A 14,343-nucleotide genomic window follows, 5' to 3' on the forward strand; every position below is an offset into this window, starting at 1 on the left:
ACTAATGAAATCAAGTAAACAAAATCTTCAACCTACTCATGGCGGCAGCCCGGGGGCAGGTCTGGCCAGGCCGGGCGAATCTCGGGACGGGTACGCTCGTTGTCCACTTTTTCCTCCTTCAAGGCACTCATGACCTGCACACACAAAAAAATGACTTGTCACACACTCTGAGGTCAGAGACACCGGAAAACTCGCACCACACACTAATTTGGACTTTGCTAAGCCGCTGCCCGGCTAATAAAAGAAGGCAAATGTCACCACTTTGTCCCAAATTTCGCCGGCAGGAAGAAAATGACTGCAAAGACATTTTGCACTCCTTGACCCCACGACCTTTTTCATCTTCTGTTCGGTCCTGGACCAGCCAAGACCTTGCGCAAGGACACTTTGGCTGGCAAGCAAACCCACAAAATCTACAAAATGTTTCTTTTAACAACTCGGAACCACAACGACGTATTTTTTATGCTGTTTTTTTTCTTAATGACAGACCATTGGAATTGCCTTTTTTTTTTTTTTTGCATGAACGTTGCTTTGTTAGTGACAGGGGTGCAAGCTGATCCCTTCAACGGCGACGGACACAATATTTCGAGTAAAAGCTGACGAGGCAAATAGTCCCGTCGCAGCCTGACACATCCTGCTGCTGTCATCACACACCGGGAAGGCAGCGGAGAGCTGAAGATGACCAGAGCCTGCCAGTCGGATGACGTTTGTCCCAGCTAGTTCTCGTTTACTGGGTCACACTCCCAAGAGCACGCACGCATGCACGCACACACACACACACACCTTTCGCAAGTGTAAATCTCCCAACTGCAGCTAAGCCGCATTATCCTGAAGCAGGACAGGAGGGATGGAAAGACGCATTGCTGTCAAGCAAATGACATCACTTCCTGTCACCCTTATCAAAATGAGCCTGAGGAGGACTGCATAGTTAACTATTATATCATGCTTCCTCACACAGTTCATGACTGTTTTAAGGAACGTGAATGATGGAAATTAGAAGGGGGCAAGAATTTGTTTCACGTATGCACCACGACATGACAACACAATCTGCTTAAAACAATGATATGCAGTGAATGTTGTTATGAATTAACACTAGTGCAGTAATAACTTGACCTCAAATGACCAACTTATTTTAACATACACATTTCTGCTTTTTATTGTGAAAATTAATTCACCTGAGCTTCGTCAACGAAATTGTCTCTTGACTATCCGAACAGTAACGCCGTCGTTTCTGTCCACAGACCAAGCTTTGTCAAAAACGCAAGAACCACCAATCAATAACATTTCACCTTTCATAGTTTTTTGTTCAAATTAAAAGTGCGTAAAATAAGTCACGTGCCAGATTGTGTAGACGTTAGCATAGCAGCGCATCTGTGAGCAAGTCACATTGACTGACAGCTCCTCTTGGCCAATGAGCAGTCTGGGGACTGACGCGAGAGCCAATGAGAAGCCGCGAATGGAAGGAGTGCGTCAACTGCCACATTCTAAATGAATCTCAACCGGAACCGCACTGGATCACTTTTCAAATTAAAACGATAAGCCTGTCTTTTGACGAGTTTTACATGAGCATCAATATTTCCAATGATTTGGCCCAATGCTAAAAACACGTTTATAAATTCGCGACGCGTTCGACACGGTTCTCAAGTAATGACATTCGTAGACAACGTTTATTTTGAAGCAGGACACCGGAAATCGACTCATGCTAGTCGGCTAGCCCCGCACTGGTGGGTTTGCTCGGTAGGCCTCGGCGAATATAAATAAACACAAAGTTTACCAACACAAAACAGACCGCGAACTCTTGATCAAAATGAAAATACGACGACGAATTCAAGAAGACTCCCAATAAAGTCGAATAAAGTCATGTTGAGTGGACTTTACCAAGCTAGAACGGAGCTCCGCCGTCAGTCAATTGAGCCCGTGGTGTCCCTCCCGTTCCCGGACAGATGTCCCCATAGCACGGACGACAACTTGCAACTCGCCCCCCGACTCCGTCGGCGACCACCGAGACTCACCTTGCGTTCAACTCGACGCCGGCACGACTCCTGCCCTGGCCGGCCGTGTACCAGAAAGTCCGGACCACTTCTCAAACTCTGCCGCGGAGGAGGACGTCTGGCAGCCAGGTGGCGATGCGCCGCCCGTACGACCCCTCCGCGAGCCACTTCCGGGTTCACCTCCAGCCGCCAAGACCATTGGACGCCAACGTTCTCGTTTATTATTGTTTTTATTTTTGGCCCTAACATATTCACACTTAAACCACTTCACGAAACTATCATTTACCCCAGAAATCTCAACCGATAAAAATACATTCAACAACAAAGGCTGCACATCTTTCCCTTAAAAAACAAAAAACAAACAACAAAAAAAAACCCAGCTGATTTGTAACGTCAACATTCAAAATGTTACTGTCGCAGAATATGATTGCTGTTGTACCTGTGGGTCTAATAAGACACAGGTATCAACCGGTGGCCCTTAGTCGTTTTACAAGTGTGCTGAATTGTTTTACCAGTAAAGACAGAGTGCACTAGTGTATGTTATTTGACGTGGTTAATCAGAAGAATGGCGAATAAATGCTGCAATTCTTTCATTTATTGGCATGTTGATAGAAGTACCCAAAGTGGCCACAAGATGACAGCAAAGCGCAGTTAAAACACATCGGGGTTTTTTTGCATTCAGAACCCACAGGGATGATGTCACTTTTTCAATAAAAGGAAGGAAAACTAAAAAAAAAAGCCCTTTTAATTAACACTTCATTTTAATTACCTGCTGAATGTCGGCGAGACATGAGTCCGCAAAAGGTGAAGGAGGGCCTTTGAAAAGCTTCCCCCCCCAAAAAATTAAACACTTTGTCAGGCTACTTTGAAAGCATTTTGTTGATTTTTATCAAAAAACAAAAAAGTGCCGTTAGAGAATGAAAAAACTCACCTGCTGTTTGAACTTGTGCATATTTTTCTGTGCAAATCCTTCCTGCTCGTCCGTTTTCTTTCGGTATTTCAGCATCGTGACCTGAATTTCTTCATCCTCGTCATCTGACATGACTCTGATGATGCTTTCATGTCTTCCATTGATCTGCTTTTCGAAAAATAAAAAATTGTCTGCCAAGTGTGAGGTCTTCTCGCTCTTCAGATCTTCAGCCTTCTTCTTCATCATCATGTTGGAGGGGGAAAAAAAAGAAGGCACTTTTTTTGTTGTGCATTTCAAACAAAGAGGTCAAGCAAATGGACTTCCTGTTCAGAGTTCATTTGGAGCTTACCTTAAATGTGGGAATTCTTCTTGTCAGGCCAGAAAAACATTTTTTTTGCTCAGGTGTTTCTGGACGGCTTGGAAAAATTCCAAATTTGGGAGACATGTTTGTCTCGAGAAGACCCTCCAAAAAGTCACAACCGAAAAAGACGAAGAAAAGCATGCCTGACATGCAACTTTAAAGCGGTGGTTTGAGCGCAATTCGAGGCCTCTGGAATTATTTTTGAAATTTGAAAGCGCTCAACCACTTTAACTTCACCAGATGACATTTGGTAAACCCGGACAACCACACGTAGAACGATCCATCATCCATCCATTATCTGTATCGTTTTCTCCTCACGAGGTTCGTGGGTGTGCTGGAGCCTATCCCAGCTGACTTCAGGCAGTCGGCGGGGTCACACCCCAAATTGGTCGCCAGCCAATCGCAGGGCACGCACAAAGACAAACAAGCATGAGGGACAATTTAGTGAATGAATGTGGGAGAAAACCAGAGTACCCGCAGAAAAGCCACGCAGGAAAGAACATGCAAACTGCACAGAGCAAGGCCGGAGCCGGAATTGATCCTACGACCTTTGCACTGTGAGGCCGTCGTGTCGCACGACCTGCAGAAAGAAAAAAAAAATCCCAAGAAGCCATTCCCCGAGAGAAAAGTCTGCCATTGAATGTCGCCATTTTCTGGTCGGGAGAATTTGTTTTCACAAATCCAGTTCGACTGAGCCACGTGAAATTTGGAACCTTTCAGACTTGCTGCATTGGCGAAGGCACCAAAGTACAAGCCGAGGCCACGTGAGGCTCCACAAGGTTTGGCCCGCCGTAGGGAAAAAAATGCTATTAATATAAGAGACAGAAGCAAAAAAGCGCAGCACACCGCAACGAACGTTGACGAAAAAACGCTGACGCACATTTATTGTTTCACGCGTGTGGCAGACAGAGAAAAAGGGCAGAAATCCAAACAGCCAAAAAGCAAACCCGGCAACTCCACAAACTTGGATTCGACCCAAAAACCTAATCGACACGAGAAGGAGCCAGTCAAGGGCGACCACACGATGAACGGTCGCCACCTTTGCAGAGGTGACAAAGCAAAAATTGCGGCAAACAAAGCCAAACTTTGACGGCGTCGGGCCACACGGACAGCGCTTTGTTCGTCTTGCTTTTCTTTGTGTCGTTCAACGTCCAGTAGAAAAGTAGCGGCACCGGTACAAAATGATACAATCAGTTGGAAAGGAGGAATGGAAAGCCTGCATCAGCATCGTGTTGTTGTTGTTGTTCCCCGTCATCATCATCATCATCGTCATCATCAGCGGCGGCGGCGGCGGCAAACAAACACACAAAAGTTTGCTCCACAAAAAACACAACCAAGAAAAACACGTTTTTTTGTTGTTTTTTTTTTTACTCTTAGTTTTGGAGAAAACAAAAAAAAGAACACAACAACAAGCGGCATTGAGCAAAGAAACACACACACAAACATTTTCTAGATGCTCCAAAACACTCGACAAGTCAAAATGCAAAGAAATCACAAGCTTGGGATTTTTTTTCCATTTTGTTTCCATAAATAGCACTTAATTGAGGATGTGATTAATTAAGAAAGGTCGACAGAGAAGTGACAAGATCCAAAATTACAAGCAGCGTGAGAGCCCCCCAGGTGAAACCAACGCCCCCCCCCCAAAAAAAAACCCCAAACAAAAACAAAACAAAACACTTAGGAACCACGCTTGTGCTTGTCAAGTGAACGCCTCGTTTTACTTCCTGTGTGTCAGCCAATCGCACGCCTGCTTTGGAAACAAACTAGTCGCACACGAGTGACGTTGCAAAATGCGCATCACTCGCGATTGTGGGCAGCTCAAGCAAAATCTGTAAAAAAAAACAAAAAAAACGATTGATGTGTATACTGCATATGTATCTACGCGCACGATTGTTTTGAGCCGCCCAAAAGCTCACTTTAGTTTCGATGTCAAACTTGCTGATCAGTCACAAAAGTGGGCAGCTATAAAAAAAAAAAAAAAGGTTGCTTGATTTGATAAACACGAGTCCAGGTGTGCTTTAAAAAACATCTTTGAGTTGGCTGTCAACTGGACAATCTTTTTTTTGGCTCTGCGTTGAAGTCGCAGCTCACTGCAATGACGGAAGAAAAAAAATAAAGATGACGAAAAGTCCGAGCGCGGTCGAGTACGGATCCAGAGGATGCGTCAAACGCGCTCACGGTTTTGTTTTTTTTTGTTTTTTGGTCTAGCTGTCATGACGCATGACGCACGCGATCCTGCCTGCTTAAGGCCAATGGTGAGCTTGTCGTGTAGAAAAAAAAATGCTGCCTTTGTTTGTGTTGTTGTTGTTTTTTTTTGCAGTCCCTCAAATAGGCGTGGAGGGAGGTTTTGTGGTCGACTGACGATGCTGTGCCGCGTAAACGAGCGTCACCGACACACTTTGGCTTGACGAGGGCGCGGTCGGCGTCACCTGCCGCGGACGAGGAGCGAGCGAGGCTGCGTCGCAACTGCGCAACCGCGCAGTTGCGCAACTGCTCCGCGCTTGAAAGCAACGCGCCCGAGTCGGGCACCAAACCGCAACGGGTCTACATGGTGGTGTGCTAAGGCTTGCGCGTGCGCGCGCGTACATACAATTGTAGGTACGTACGTTTGTGAGTGTACGTGTTCGGAAAGTGTGTTTGCGGTGTGCGTGTCTGTCTATGCGCGTACATGTCGTGACGTGTACTTGTGTTTGTGTCAGGTTTGCAAATGTTCGTATGCGTGCGTTCATCAAGTTTGTGCGCGTGCGTCGTAGGTGTGTGCGTGGTTCCCGTGGAAGTGTTCACACTCGGGGGCTCACCCGCACAAGAAGAAGAAGAAGAACAACAACTACAACAATTCCAACAACAACAACAACAAAGTGAGGTCTTGCACAAGAGTGTGCGTGCGTGTGCGTGTGCACATGTCTATAGATATATATAGATTTATATTTATATATATATGACACATGGGCACTTCATTTTTTTGTACATTTTTACAAAGAGAACAAAAATCCCAACTAAAAAGCAAACATGACATTTTTCTCAGGCAACAAGACCACAAGTGAACAAACTTTTCTTTTTTCTTTTCAAATCGAGAACGTCTTAAATATGAAAACACTGAGAAGAAAATACGCGTGTTAGCAAATCATCATCATGTCACAAAGAAGAAGAAGAAGAAGAAGACGACAACGGACGCACGCACGTGCGCGCGCGGCTAGGCAGGAAGTAGCGTCTTCCCAATTTGGCACTAAACTCCACTATTAGTTTTTTTAAAAAAAAATTTAAATCTCGGTTATAAGACAAAAACACAACAAAACACACGTCTAAATATTTGGTTGCCATCACGTAGACAAATCAAATCATGACATTGATGCTCCACAAGCTGACATTAGAGATATATAGATTTATAGATTGATTTTCATTGATATAGATTGGACTCATTTGAATCGAGCTAATTAAACGACAACGAGTTAAGCAAGAAAAGAAAACAACAACAAATTCCTAAGAAAGGCTTTGCCTATTGTTCAAGTAAACTCTTTTTTAAGTCTTCTCTTGAAAAAAACAAACCCCCCCCAAAAAAAGAAACGAAAACATGAGACAATTAAGAGCGTCTTGGACTTGATGATGGACTAAAACTCCCGAGAAGCACCGACGTTTGTTTTCCTTGTGTGTGTGTGTGTGTGTGTGTTCTTTTTTCTTTTGTTTAGTTTTTTTTTTTTGTCTTTTTTTTAGTTGTTGTACTTCTATACAATGAAAGAGTAGAAAATATAAGTCATCTCATCATGTGCATTGAAACCACGGATTGTCTGTCTGGGAGTCAGTTCAGCAAAAGGTCACACAAGTAGGTAGCATTTCAACCCCCCCAACCCAAATGTCTTTTTCTTTTATTTCCTTTTTTTCTTTTCCCCTTGAAACTACTCTAGAAAAAGTGGTTCTATATATAGACTTTAATGAGAAACTCCTTATCAAAAAACTTTACACGGCCTGAAAAATGTAAAAACAGCTTCAGAGTCCAAACTGTGCGGAAGTAGTCTTAAGTTGGGCCACACGGGGGCGCCACCCTTCTCTTGGCAGGATAGTTTTGTTTTTTCTTGTTGTCAAAAGTCACGCAAAAGAAGAAGTGGCGCAGGAACGGACGCAAGGTGAGAAAAAAAAACCGAAAGAAAACAAAACGCCTCACCCCCAAAAAAGACAAATTCAATGTTTTTCGTACAAATGAGTGCAGCTTTTTCACATTGATTTGTGGTTGTTACCTCACTAAAACATCCACATGAGGTCACATGCAAAAAACAAAACAAAACAAAGAAATAAAAATAAAAATTCAAAGATGAAAATCCAAAGAAAAAGTTCAGTAGGTGTCAGCGTGGGGTGGGGATGGGGGGGGGGTGAGCTCGGCTCAGCTCAGGGAAGAAAAAAAAACAAACATACAAAAAAAACACCAACCTTGAGACACTTTTGTTTTAGTTTGGTGGTCCTGCGGCATGGTGAACATTTTTGTTTCTTTTTTCAGGGAAGGAGGGGGGGGGGGGTGTTGGCATGGAGAAAATGTCCTGGAAGAGAACACAAGAGAAAAGCGAAAAAAAAAAGAAAGTTAGGCACAACATGACAAGAAACAACACAAACTTCTTTCAACTTTGTTTTGGTCACACGCGTGCGTGCGTGTTGACTTACGCAAGCAGCGCTCGGGGGGCTGTTAGCGTTAGCCACGTAGGCTAACATCAGTAAGGCTTGCTGTCGTTTTTGGAGCGCTTGAGCTGCACCTTGAGACGCTTCATGCCGATCTGGAAGCCGTTCATGGCCTGGATGGCCGCCTGCGCCGACACCGGATTGTCGTAGCTCACAAAGCCTGAGGGACAAAAAGATTACAAATGAAAGAGAACGAGACGGACGGACGGACGGCAAGGTGGACTTGGCTGCAAAAAGTGTCTGCTGACCGAAGCATTTGCTGAGGTTGGTCTGTTTGTCGATGAAGACTTTGGCGGAGACGACGTTCCCGAAAGGCATGAACATCTGCAGGATGTCCTGGTCGCCGAACTCCTGCGGCAGGTGGTAGATGAAGAGGTTGGCGCCCTCGGGACCTGCGGCGGGCGGGCGCAGCGGTCGGTCGGTCGTCACGGCAACGCACGCGACACCACGGCACGGGACATGCACTAACATCAGTCGTAGTGCCGCCAAATTGAAACGAACGTGACGACGCGTGACGTACCTTCCTTCTGGCTGCCGGCGGCGCCCTGCTGCTGGAGCAGCGACTGGCTGTAGAGCGTGGGCAGTGCGGCGGCGGCGTACTGCTGTATCCCTGAGTAGGCCTGCGTCAGCGCGTCCATGGTGCCCGCCGCCGCCACCGCCGCCGCCCCATTGGCCAGCCCGGCGCCGCCCAGGCCGCCGTTGAGCGCCGCCATACCTGAGAGCATTTGAGCAACTTTACATCAAAGAGAAAAGTGAGCTCAAACCATTCACACACGCAAAACATCTTCATCATCTTCATCATCTTCATCGTCACGAGGGGGGACAAATTCCAGTTGCCTTATTTGAAATCTAAATTTACCGTTTCAACGTAATTGAGTCATTTAATCCCTCGATTTATTTTTTAAACATTTCCATCGACCGCGAGCTGGGAGGGAGGGGTGCCGTGCTGGTTTGAGGTCACATGGCACGTGTTGCCTGGCAGGGGGGGCAGTAGAGTGCCTGAGCCAAAGGCGGCGGCGACGCTCATTAGTGGCATGTCACAGCTTCATTTCAGCACCCTGTGCAACTCGACCCGGGTGGGGGTTGGGGGGGGGGGGGGGGGCGAGCTGCGTCCTGTCGTCTCGCCGTCAGACACGAGCAAATAAATGATCACTGCAGCACTCGGGATTATAGGTCACTCATTTATTCTGGGATAATTGCACCGCTGACCTTTGCAATTCAATTAAGGCTTAGATGTGTTTAAATGAGGGCGAGTTGGGGGGGGGCGGTTGAAGTCTGTGCGTGTGTGTGTGTGTGGGGGGGGGGGACATTACTGCTGCGGATGCGCTAAAGGTCAGCAGAGAATAATGTGGCGGAATCTCGCCTCTCACAACAGCCACTGAAGACTCCAGAAAGGGGTTGGGGGGGGAGGGGGGGCTTATTCAGGGTGGGTGTGTTATTGTTAATTTACATCACAGAAAAAGCAGAACAAAAAAGAATTTGGGGTTTGGGAGAAATTTGCAGAAAATTCCAAATTCAAACTTTCACTGATGAGTTGATGAAGCAGCCTCAGGTGGGGGGGGGGGATGCCACTTGAGTGCAATCAGCAAAACTGGCCAAAGGCAGGTAGGCCAAAGCGCGAGTCTGGAATCGCTCCGCAATTTTTATTTGACGAAAAACTCAAGCAAAAAAGAATATTTTTGCAGATTTGAATTTAGGTGTCCACACGAGAGGAAGTTGACGATGACGTCACAGGACACAAACAGGAAGTAGAAAGGTGACCACGGCAACGGAACAGGCATGCCACGGAAGCTTGCGAAACGGCAAGCGTGGCGCACGGAACGCCATTGGGGCGTTTCGTCCGCATTCTACGAGTGCAGCACATCGTTCGTAAAACGTGAAAAAAGTACGAGACGTCAGCGCACGAGGCAAAACGATCGCGTGTCACTTTTCAATTGTACTCGTCACCATCTCGACCTTTTGGAGTCGTATGCACGTCAACTCGTGCCGCTTTGCCTCACATGCGGTCGTTCGGCGAGCGCACAAAAAGTGCCGTGCGGTTTTGAACCCAAAAATAGGAAGAGTCGTGGCGCGCACGCCGGACATGGCCACGACGTGCACTAGTAGGACGCGGAGTAAACGTTGCGTGCACGTGCGCCAGATGGCACCAGCAATACTCCTTGTTGACGCTACCTGCGAGTGCGTTAATGTTGTTCAGGCCCACCGTGGCGCCCGCCAGGCCCTGCAGGGTGCCCAGCGACGTCAACGAGCTCATGGCGCCCGCGCTGGAGCCGGCCGGGGCGCCCCCTGCTGGGCACAAACAGGAAGAGCAACAGAGTAGATCAGGAACGTCACCACGTCGCCGGCCAAAAGCCAAAAGCGACGGCCCAAGTGTGCCGCACGCTGGCGGCGGCGTGCGATGGTGCCAAGCCAACCGGCGAAGGAAAAAAACAAAAAACAAAAACTAAAAGCAAAACACAAGAGCACCACAAATGCGCACACGCACAAAAAGGGCCTCCGAGCAGGTGTGTGAGGTGACGATGGGCTGGTGGTTCCATGCAGGCTGGCGTGCCCGCCGACGGCCAGCAGGTGGCGGTAGTGAGGCGCCACTTCCACCAAGAACAAGAAGAAGAAGACAAAGAGGCACGCGCTCGCGCACCAAATTTGGAAGCGGCGCTCGCAGACGCTCGTGCTGACCCAAAATGCAAATTCGACCCCTCCGCAAAAACAAAACACATTCCAATTACGCAATCAAATCATTTGTACCCAAAGTTTTTGTTCTTCAAATGAATGCTGAAAAATATTTGTCATTTTTCAAAATTTTGATTCATATTTTTGCATCCATGATAATTATTTCATTAAAAAAATGAATTCAATTATAGCAATGGTCATCATCATTTTGTTTTGCGTCATTTATGTTGTCGAAAATCACAACGTTTTGGTTGTCTACATTTTGAGGACAAATGCAAATTTGCGTCCATCGGCATTTTGGGTAACCACAGTGGCGAACGTCACGCCGACAAAGCGGCGAAGAGGAGGCTGGCCAAGTGAGCCGAAGGTGGCGCTGTTGAACCCGACAAAAACAAGACGCTCCCACCGACAAAAACAAAACCAAGTGGCACAAAAACAAGCGCACGCACGCACGCACGCGTCACACAAATGGTTGACGGGTGATCGGTGACATCGGGTGGCGATGACGGTGAAGGATGGCGAGGAGCCCCCGGCGGCCGCGTTTACCCGCGACGCCCACCGGCGTTACCTGGACTGGCCAGCGCTCCCAGGGAGGCGGCGCCGGAGGACAGGGCATTGGCGGTGGACGGGCTGGCGGAGTTTTGGGCCGCCGCCGCCGCCGCTGCCAAAGTGGCCAAGTTCTGCAACTGTAGTGCGCTCATACCTGCGGAGAGGGGGAGCCACAGAGTCTTCAGTCAAGTCTTCCTGGCGCCGGTGCCGGGCGCGCTTCTCGGGCCTCGACGACACATGAGCGGGTCGATGGGTCGTATATACAGGCCAGTGTATATACCGCTCCATGGGAATACAAACACGCACGCACGCACGCAAAACAAGACGGCACACAAAGATCCAGAAAGCCGGTGCCCCCTCCAAGAAAAGAACAAAAAGGAAAACAAACGGAAAAAGCTCAAGGACACTTTGCTTTGATCTCGCCACATCTTCATCCGGATTTCCAGAACGGTTTGGCCGGACGCCCCCGACCATTTTTAGGAATACGGACGGAGGCTCGACGGTCGGGAAGGGTACCGAGATCGCGGCCGGAGGGCAAAAAAGGGTCAAGTGGGCAGCTCGGCTCATTTCCTTTCCTCTTGCCGACCGGTTCGCGTTCCGTTTGCAAGCGCGAGAGGCAAAAGAGGCGACACGCGACACAAAAAAGTGAGCCCGAGCTGCTTTTCACCAGCTCAACGTGCCGCTTTTGAAGAGCAGATGCCGCACGCCGGCTCGCGCCAAACGCGAGCGCAGATGGAGCGGCCCAAACCAGAACCCCGGAGTGGTTTGCAAAAGAAAAAAGAGATGGAAAAATTCTGGCGCCGATGGCACCTTTTGCCACACAAAGCGGGCGGGTGCGACAATTGGGGGCGGACCAAAAGAAGCCGTCACACAAATAGCAACCAAAAAAAGTAACACGAACGAGGCCACGCAGGCGCCCTCTAGTGGTACGTCCCAAAAAACATGGAAACTGAAATGGCGACAATGTCGCGTGACGGACGCCCTTTTTCGGGCCAAACGACCGCCAAGTCCATTTCTGCGCGACGATGATCGAGCGAGATTGACGTTGAGCGACGGCAACTCAACAAATTCAGAGCTTTCCACCAATCAACATGCGGAGCCCCAAAAGTTGCCAAAGAGAAGATTTTCAAGGCGCTCTCCTGCCTGCGTCGCGGCTTTCTTTGATGGCTGGCGGCGTGACGCGGACTCTCGCGCCATCTCGCTTCCTGTTTACGACATCAAGACAAATCCGCGCAAGGCTTTCCAAACGTGAGATTTCATCAGCGATGCACTTTGCTCACAAAAAGGCAACGGGGAGCATCAGTGCACTCACCCGCCATCTGCTGGATGCCGCTGAAGGCGCCCAGGTTGCCGGAGGAAGTGGCCTGCTGGAGCAGCTGCACACAAAGACAAAAAAAAAACGTCAAGATGGTCACCCGAGAACGTTCGCAAAGACGTGATTTGAAGTGGACAAAAAAAGTTGCTTTTGGTTCTGGACGCGAGCGCGGCCAAAAGAGACTCGATTGTTTCCGAGCGGCCAAAAGACGGATGAGAGCGACCGCTGCAAATATTCAAACTTTAATGACGGCCCGCCAAGAGCTCCTAAAAATGACTCGCATTCATCTGCCGCCTTTCCTCGTTGCCTTTATGTCTAATTTGGGAATGCCTTGTGGTGGGGTTGTCATGGTAACCGAGATGAGCAGACCTTTAAAAGGGCTCATCCTTTTGTTTGCTCAATTTAGCTCCTCGCCTCCAAGAATAGCGGGATGGAGTTTTGACGAGCGCGAAGCGGCCGTCAAGATTTTTGCGTCGGCAAAACTTTTGATGGCAAATTTATTGGACACGCCCACCCAAAACATGGCAATGCGTTTTGCGACCCGCCAAAATGCGGTCCTCTAACGCGCGGCACGACATCTCAACGCGTCCTCGCCGCTCCTCCGGGCCACCAGGGGGCGTATTCATGCAGTCACGCGCACGCAAACCAAGACGACGTTCGCTCACTCGCGACTCAGTGAGCTGCGTGTCGGCGTTGTTACGTCATCAGAAGGAATTACTCGGCGATTTTCGCAATCAATTGCGCATTTCAAGAGCAAAGGACGGAACGCGGCGTCGTCCATTTCTTTCCGGTTATGAGCCGAGCGTCAAAGCGCTAAAGTGACGACGGCGAGTTGCCGTTTGCTTTCTCCGTTCGGCCTTACCGCCAAGTACTGCGGGGTGAGTCCGCCCAGTCCCGTCAGGCTCCCCCAGGTGGTGGCGCTGTTGAGCTGCTGCATTTGCTGGGCCAGCTGCTGCTGCAGACGTCGCTGCTCTTTGTCCTTTTGCGTGTCGGCAAACTTCACCACGATGGGGGACGAGCAGCCCTGCTTGCGTGATGAAAAGAAAAAAAAATGAAGGCAGAGAAGAATTTCAGATCTGTCCACTTTTGTTGCACGTTTTGACTTCCTCGTTGTGTCGCACGCGCTCGTTTCGTTTAGCGGCAGCGAAAAAGTCGTGCGTGCGCACAGGAAGCCCGACTCCAAAGCCAGCGGGCCAACAAGGGCTCAGTTATCTCCGAGTCCAGAAAGAGATTTCCTGACTTCTCCAACTATTTCATCATCATCTGTGTGTGTGTGTGTGTGTGTGTGTGACGGAGACCGATTGGACGCCAAAGATGACCGAGAGCGCCAGAACGAGAGGAAACTGGGCGACAAAAAGATTGAGAGATTTTTTAATTAAGTGCACGGCAGCGAGTTTTTTTTTTTTTTTGAGGAGTGCAAGCAAGCTTGGCAATTTGTTTAGCGTGTGTTTGGAGTCAACGGAAACCTTTTCTGAAATTTGGATCAGGATTGCATCAGAGGCTTTTTTTTTTCATTTCTTTGTGCGTCCAAGCATGTCTCGCAAATTTCATGTCGTCAAGTCAAAATGGCAGACGTCACAGCTTTTTTTTTTGGTGGGTCTCCTCAAGATGGACACGGTGACCAATCTAGAGACGGCGGAAGTTGACATTTCAAGAGCCATTCCTCCAGACAAGCGTTCCTGGAAAGGAGCCCAAAATGGTGGCTTTGCGAGACTTTTTTGTTGGCGGCGGCGGCAAGAGAGAAATGAAAAGTTGTCTTTGTACAAACGTGTCTGACTTTGGGTGTCTTTTCAGGCGTGGCTTGGAAGGAACGACTCCTTTTATGGCTCCGCTTACGCCACACACGCACCAAATTTAACGTTGCAAAAAAAAAGCATTAGAGTGC

General features: G+C 48.4%; 1 protein-coding gene across 9 annotated transcripts in view; it reads right to left on the minus strand.

The window, feature by feature from the left end:
- Positions 1 to 4,112: 4,112 nt before the first annotated feature.
- celf2 (cugbp, Elav-like family member 2) overlaps positions 4,113 to 14,343 on the minus strand; it is a 55,414-nt gene continuing 45,183 nt past the window's right edge. For 4 of the 9 annotated variants that reach the window (XM_088288938.1, XM_088288940.1, XM_088288943.1 and 1 more), the window contains 8 exons: positions 13,321 to 13,482; positions 12,456 to 12,519; positions 11,163 to 11,297; positions 10,097 to 10,213; positions 8,445 to 8,639; positions 8,173 to 8,316; positions 7,910 to 8,084; positions 4,113 to 7,788 (listed from right to left, as the gene is read on the minus strand). In XM_088288938.1, coding sequence (XP_088145064.1) covers positions 7,957 to 8,084; positions 8,173 to 8,316; positions 8,445 to 8,639; positions 10,097 to 10,213; positions 11,163 to 11,297; positions 12,456 to 12,519; positions 13,321 to 13,482 — 945 coding nt within the window. In that variant the 3' untranslated portion in view covers positions 4,113 to 7,788; positions 7,910 to 7,956. The remainder of the gene's footprint in view (positions 7,789 to 7,909; positions 8,085 to 8,172; positions 8,317 to 8,444; positions 8,640 to 10,096; positions 10,214 to 11,162; positions 11,298 to 12,455; positions 12,520 to 13,320; positions 13,483 to 14,343) is intronic. The other 5 variants (XM_088288946.1, XM_088288947.1, XM_088288939.1 and 2 more) reach the window with 4 other exon arrangements.

This window comes from Idiotropiscis lumnitzeri, chromosome 2 (assembly GCF_059441095.1).
Source record: "Idiotropiscis lumnitzeri isolate Australia: NSW breed Sydney's pygmy pipehorse chromosome 2, RoL_Ilum_1.0, whole genome shotgun sequence".
Taxonomy (NCBI): Eukaryota; Metazoa; Chordata; class Actinopteri; order Syngnathiformes; family Syngnathidae; genus Idiotropiscis; species Idiotropiscis lumnitzeri.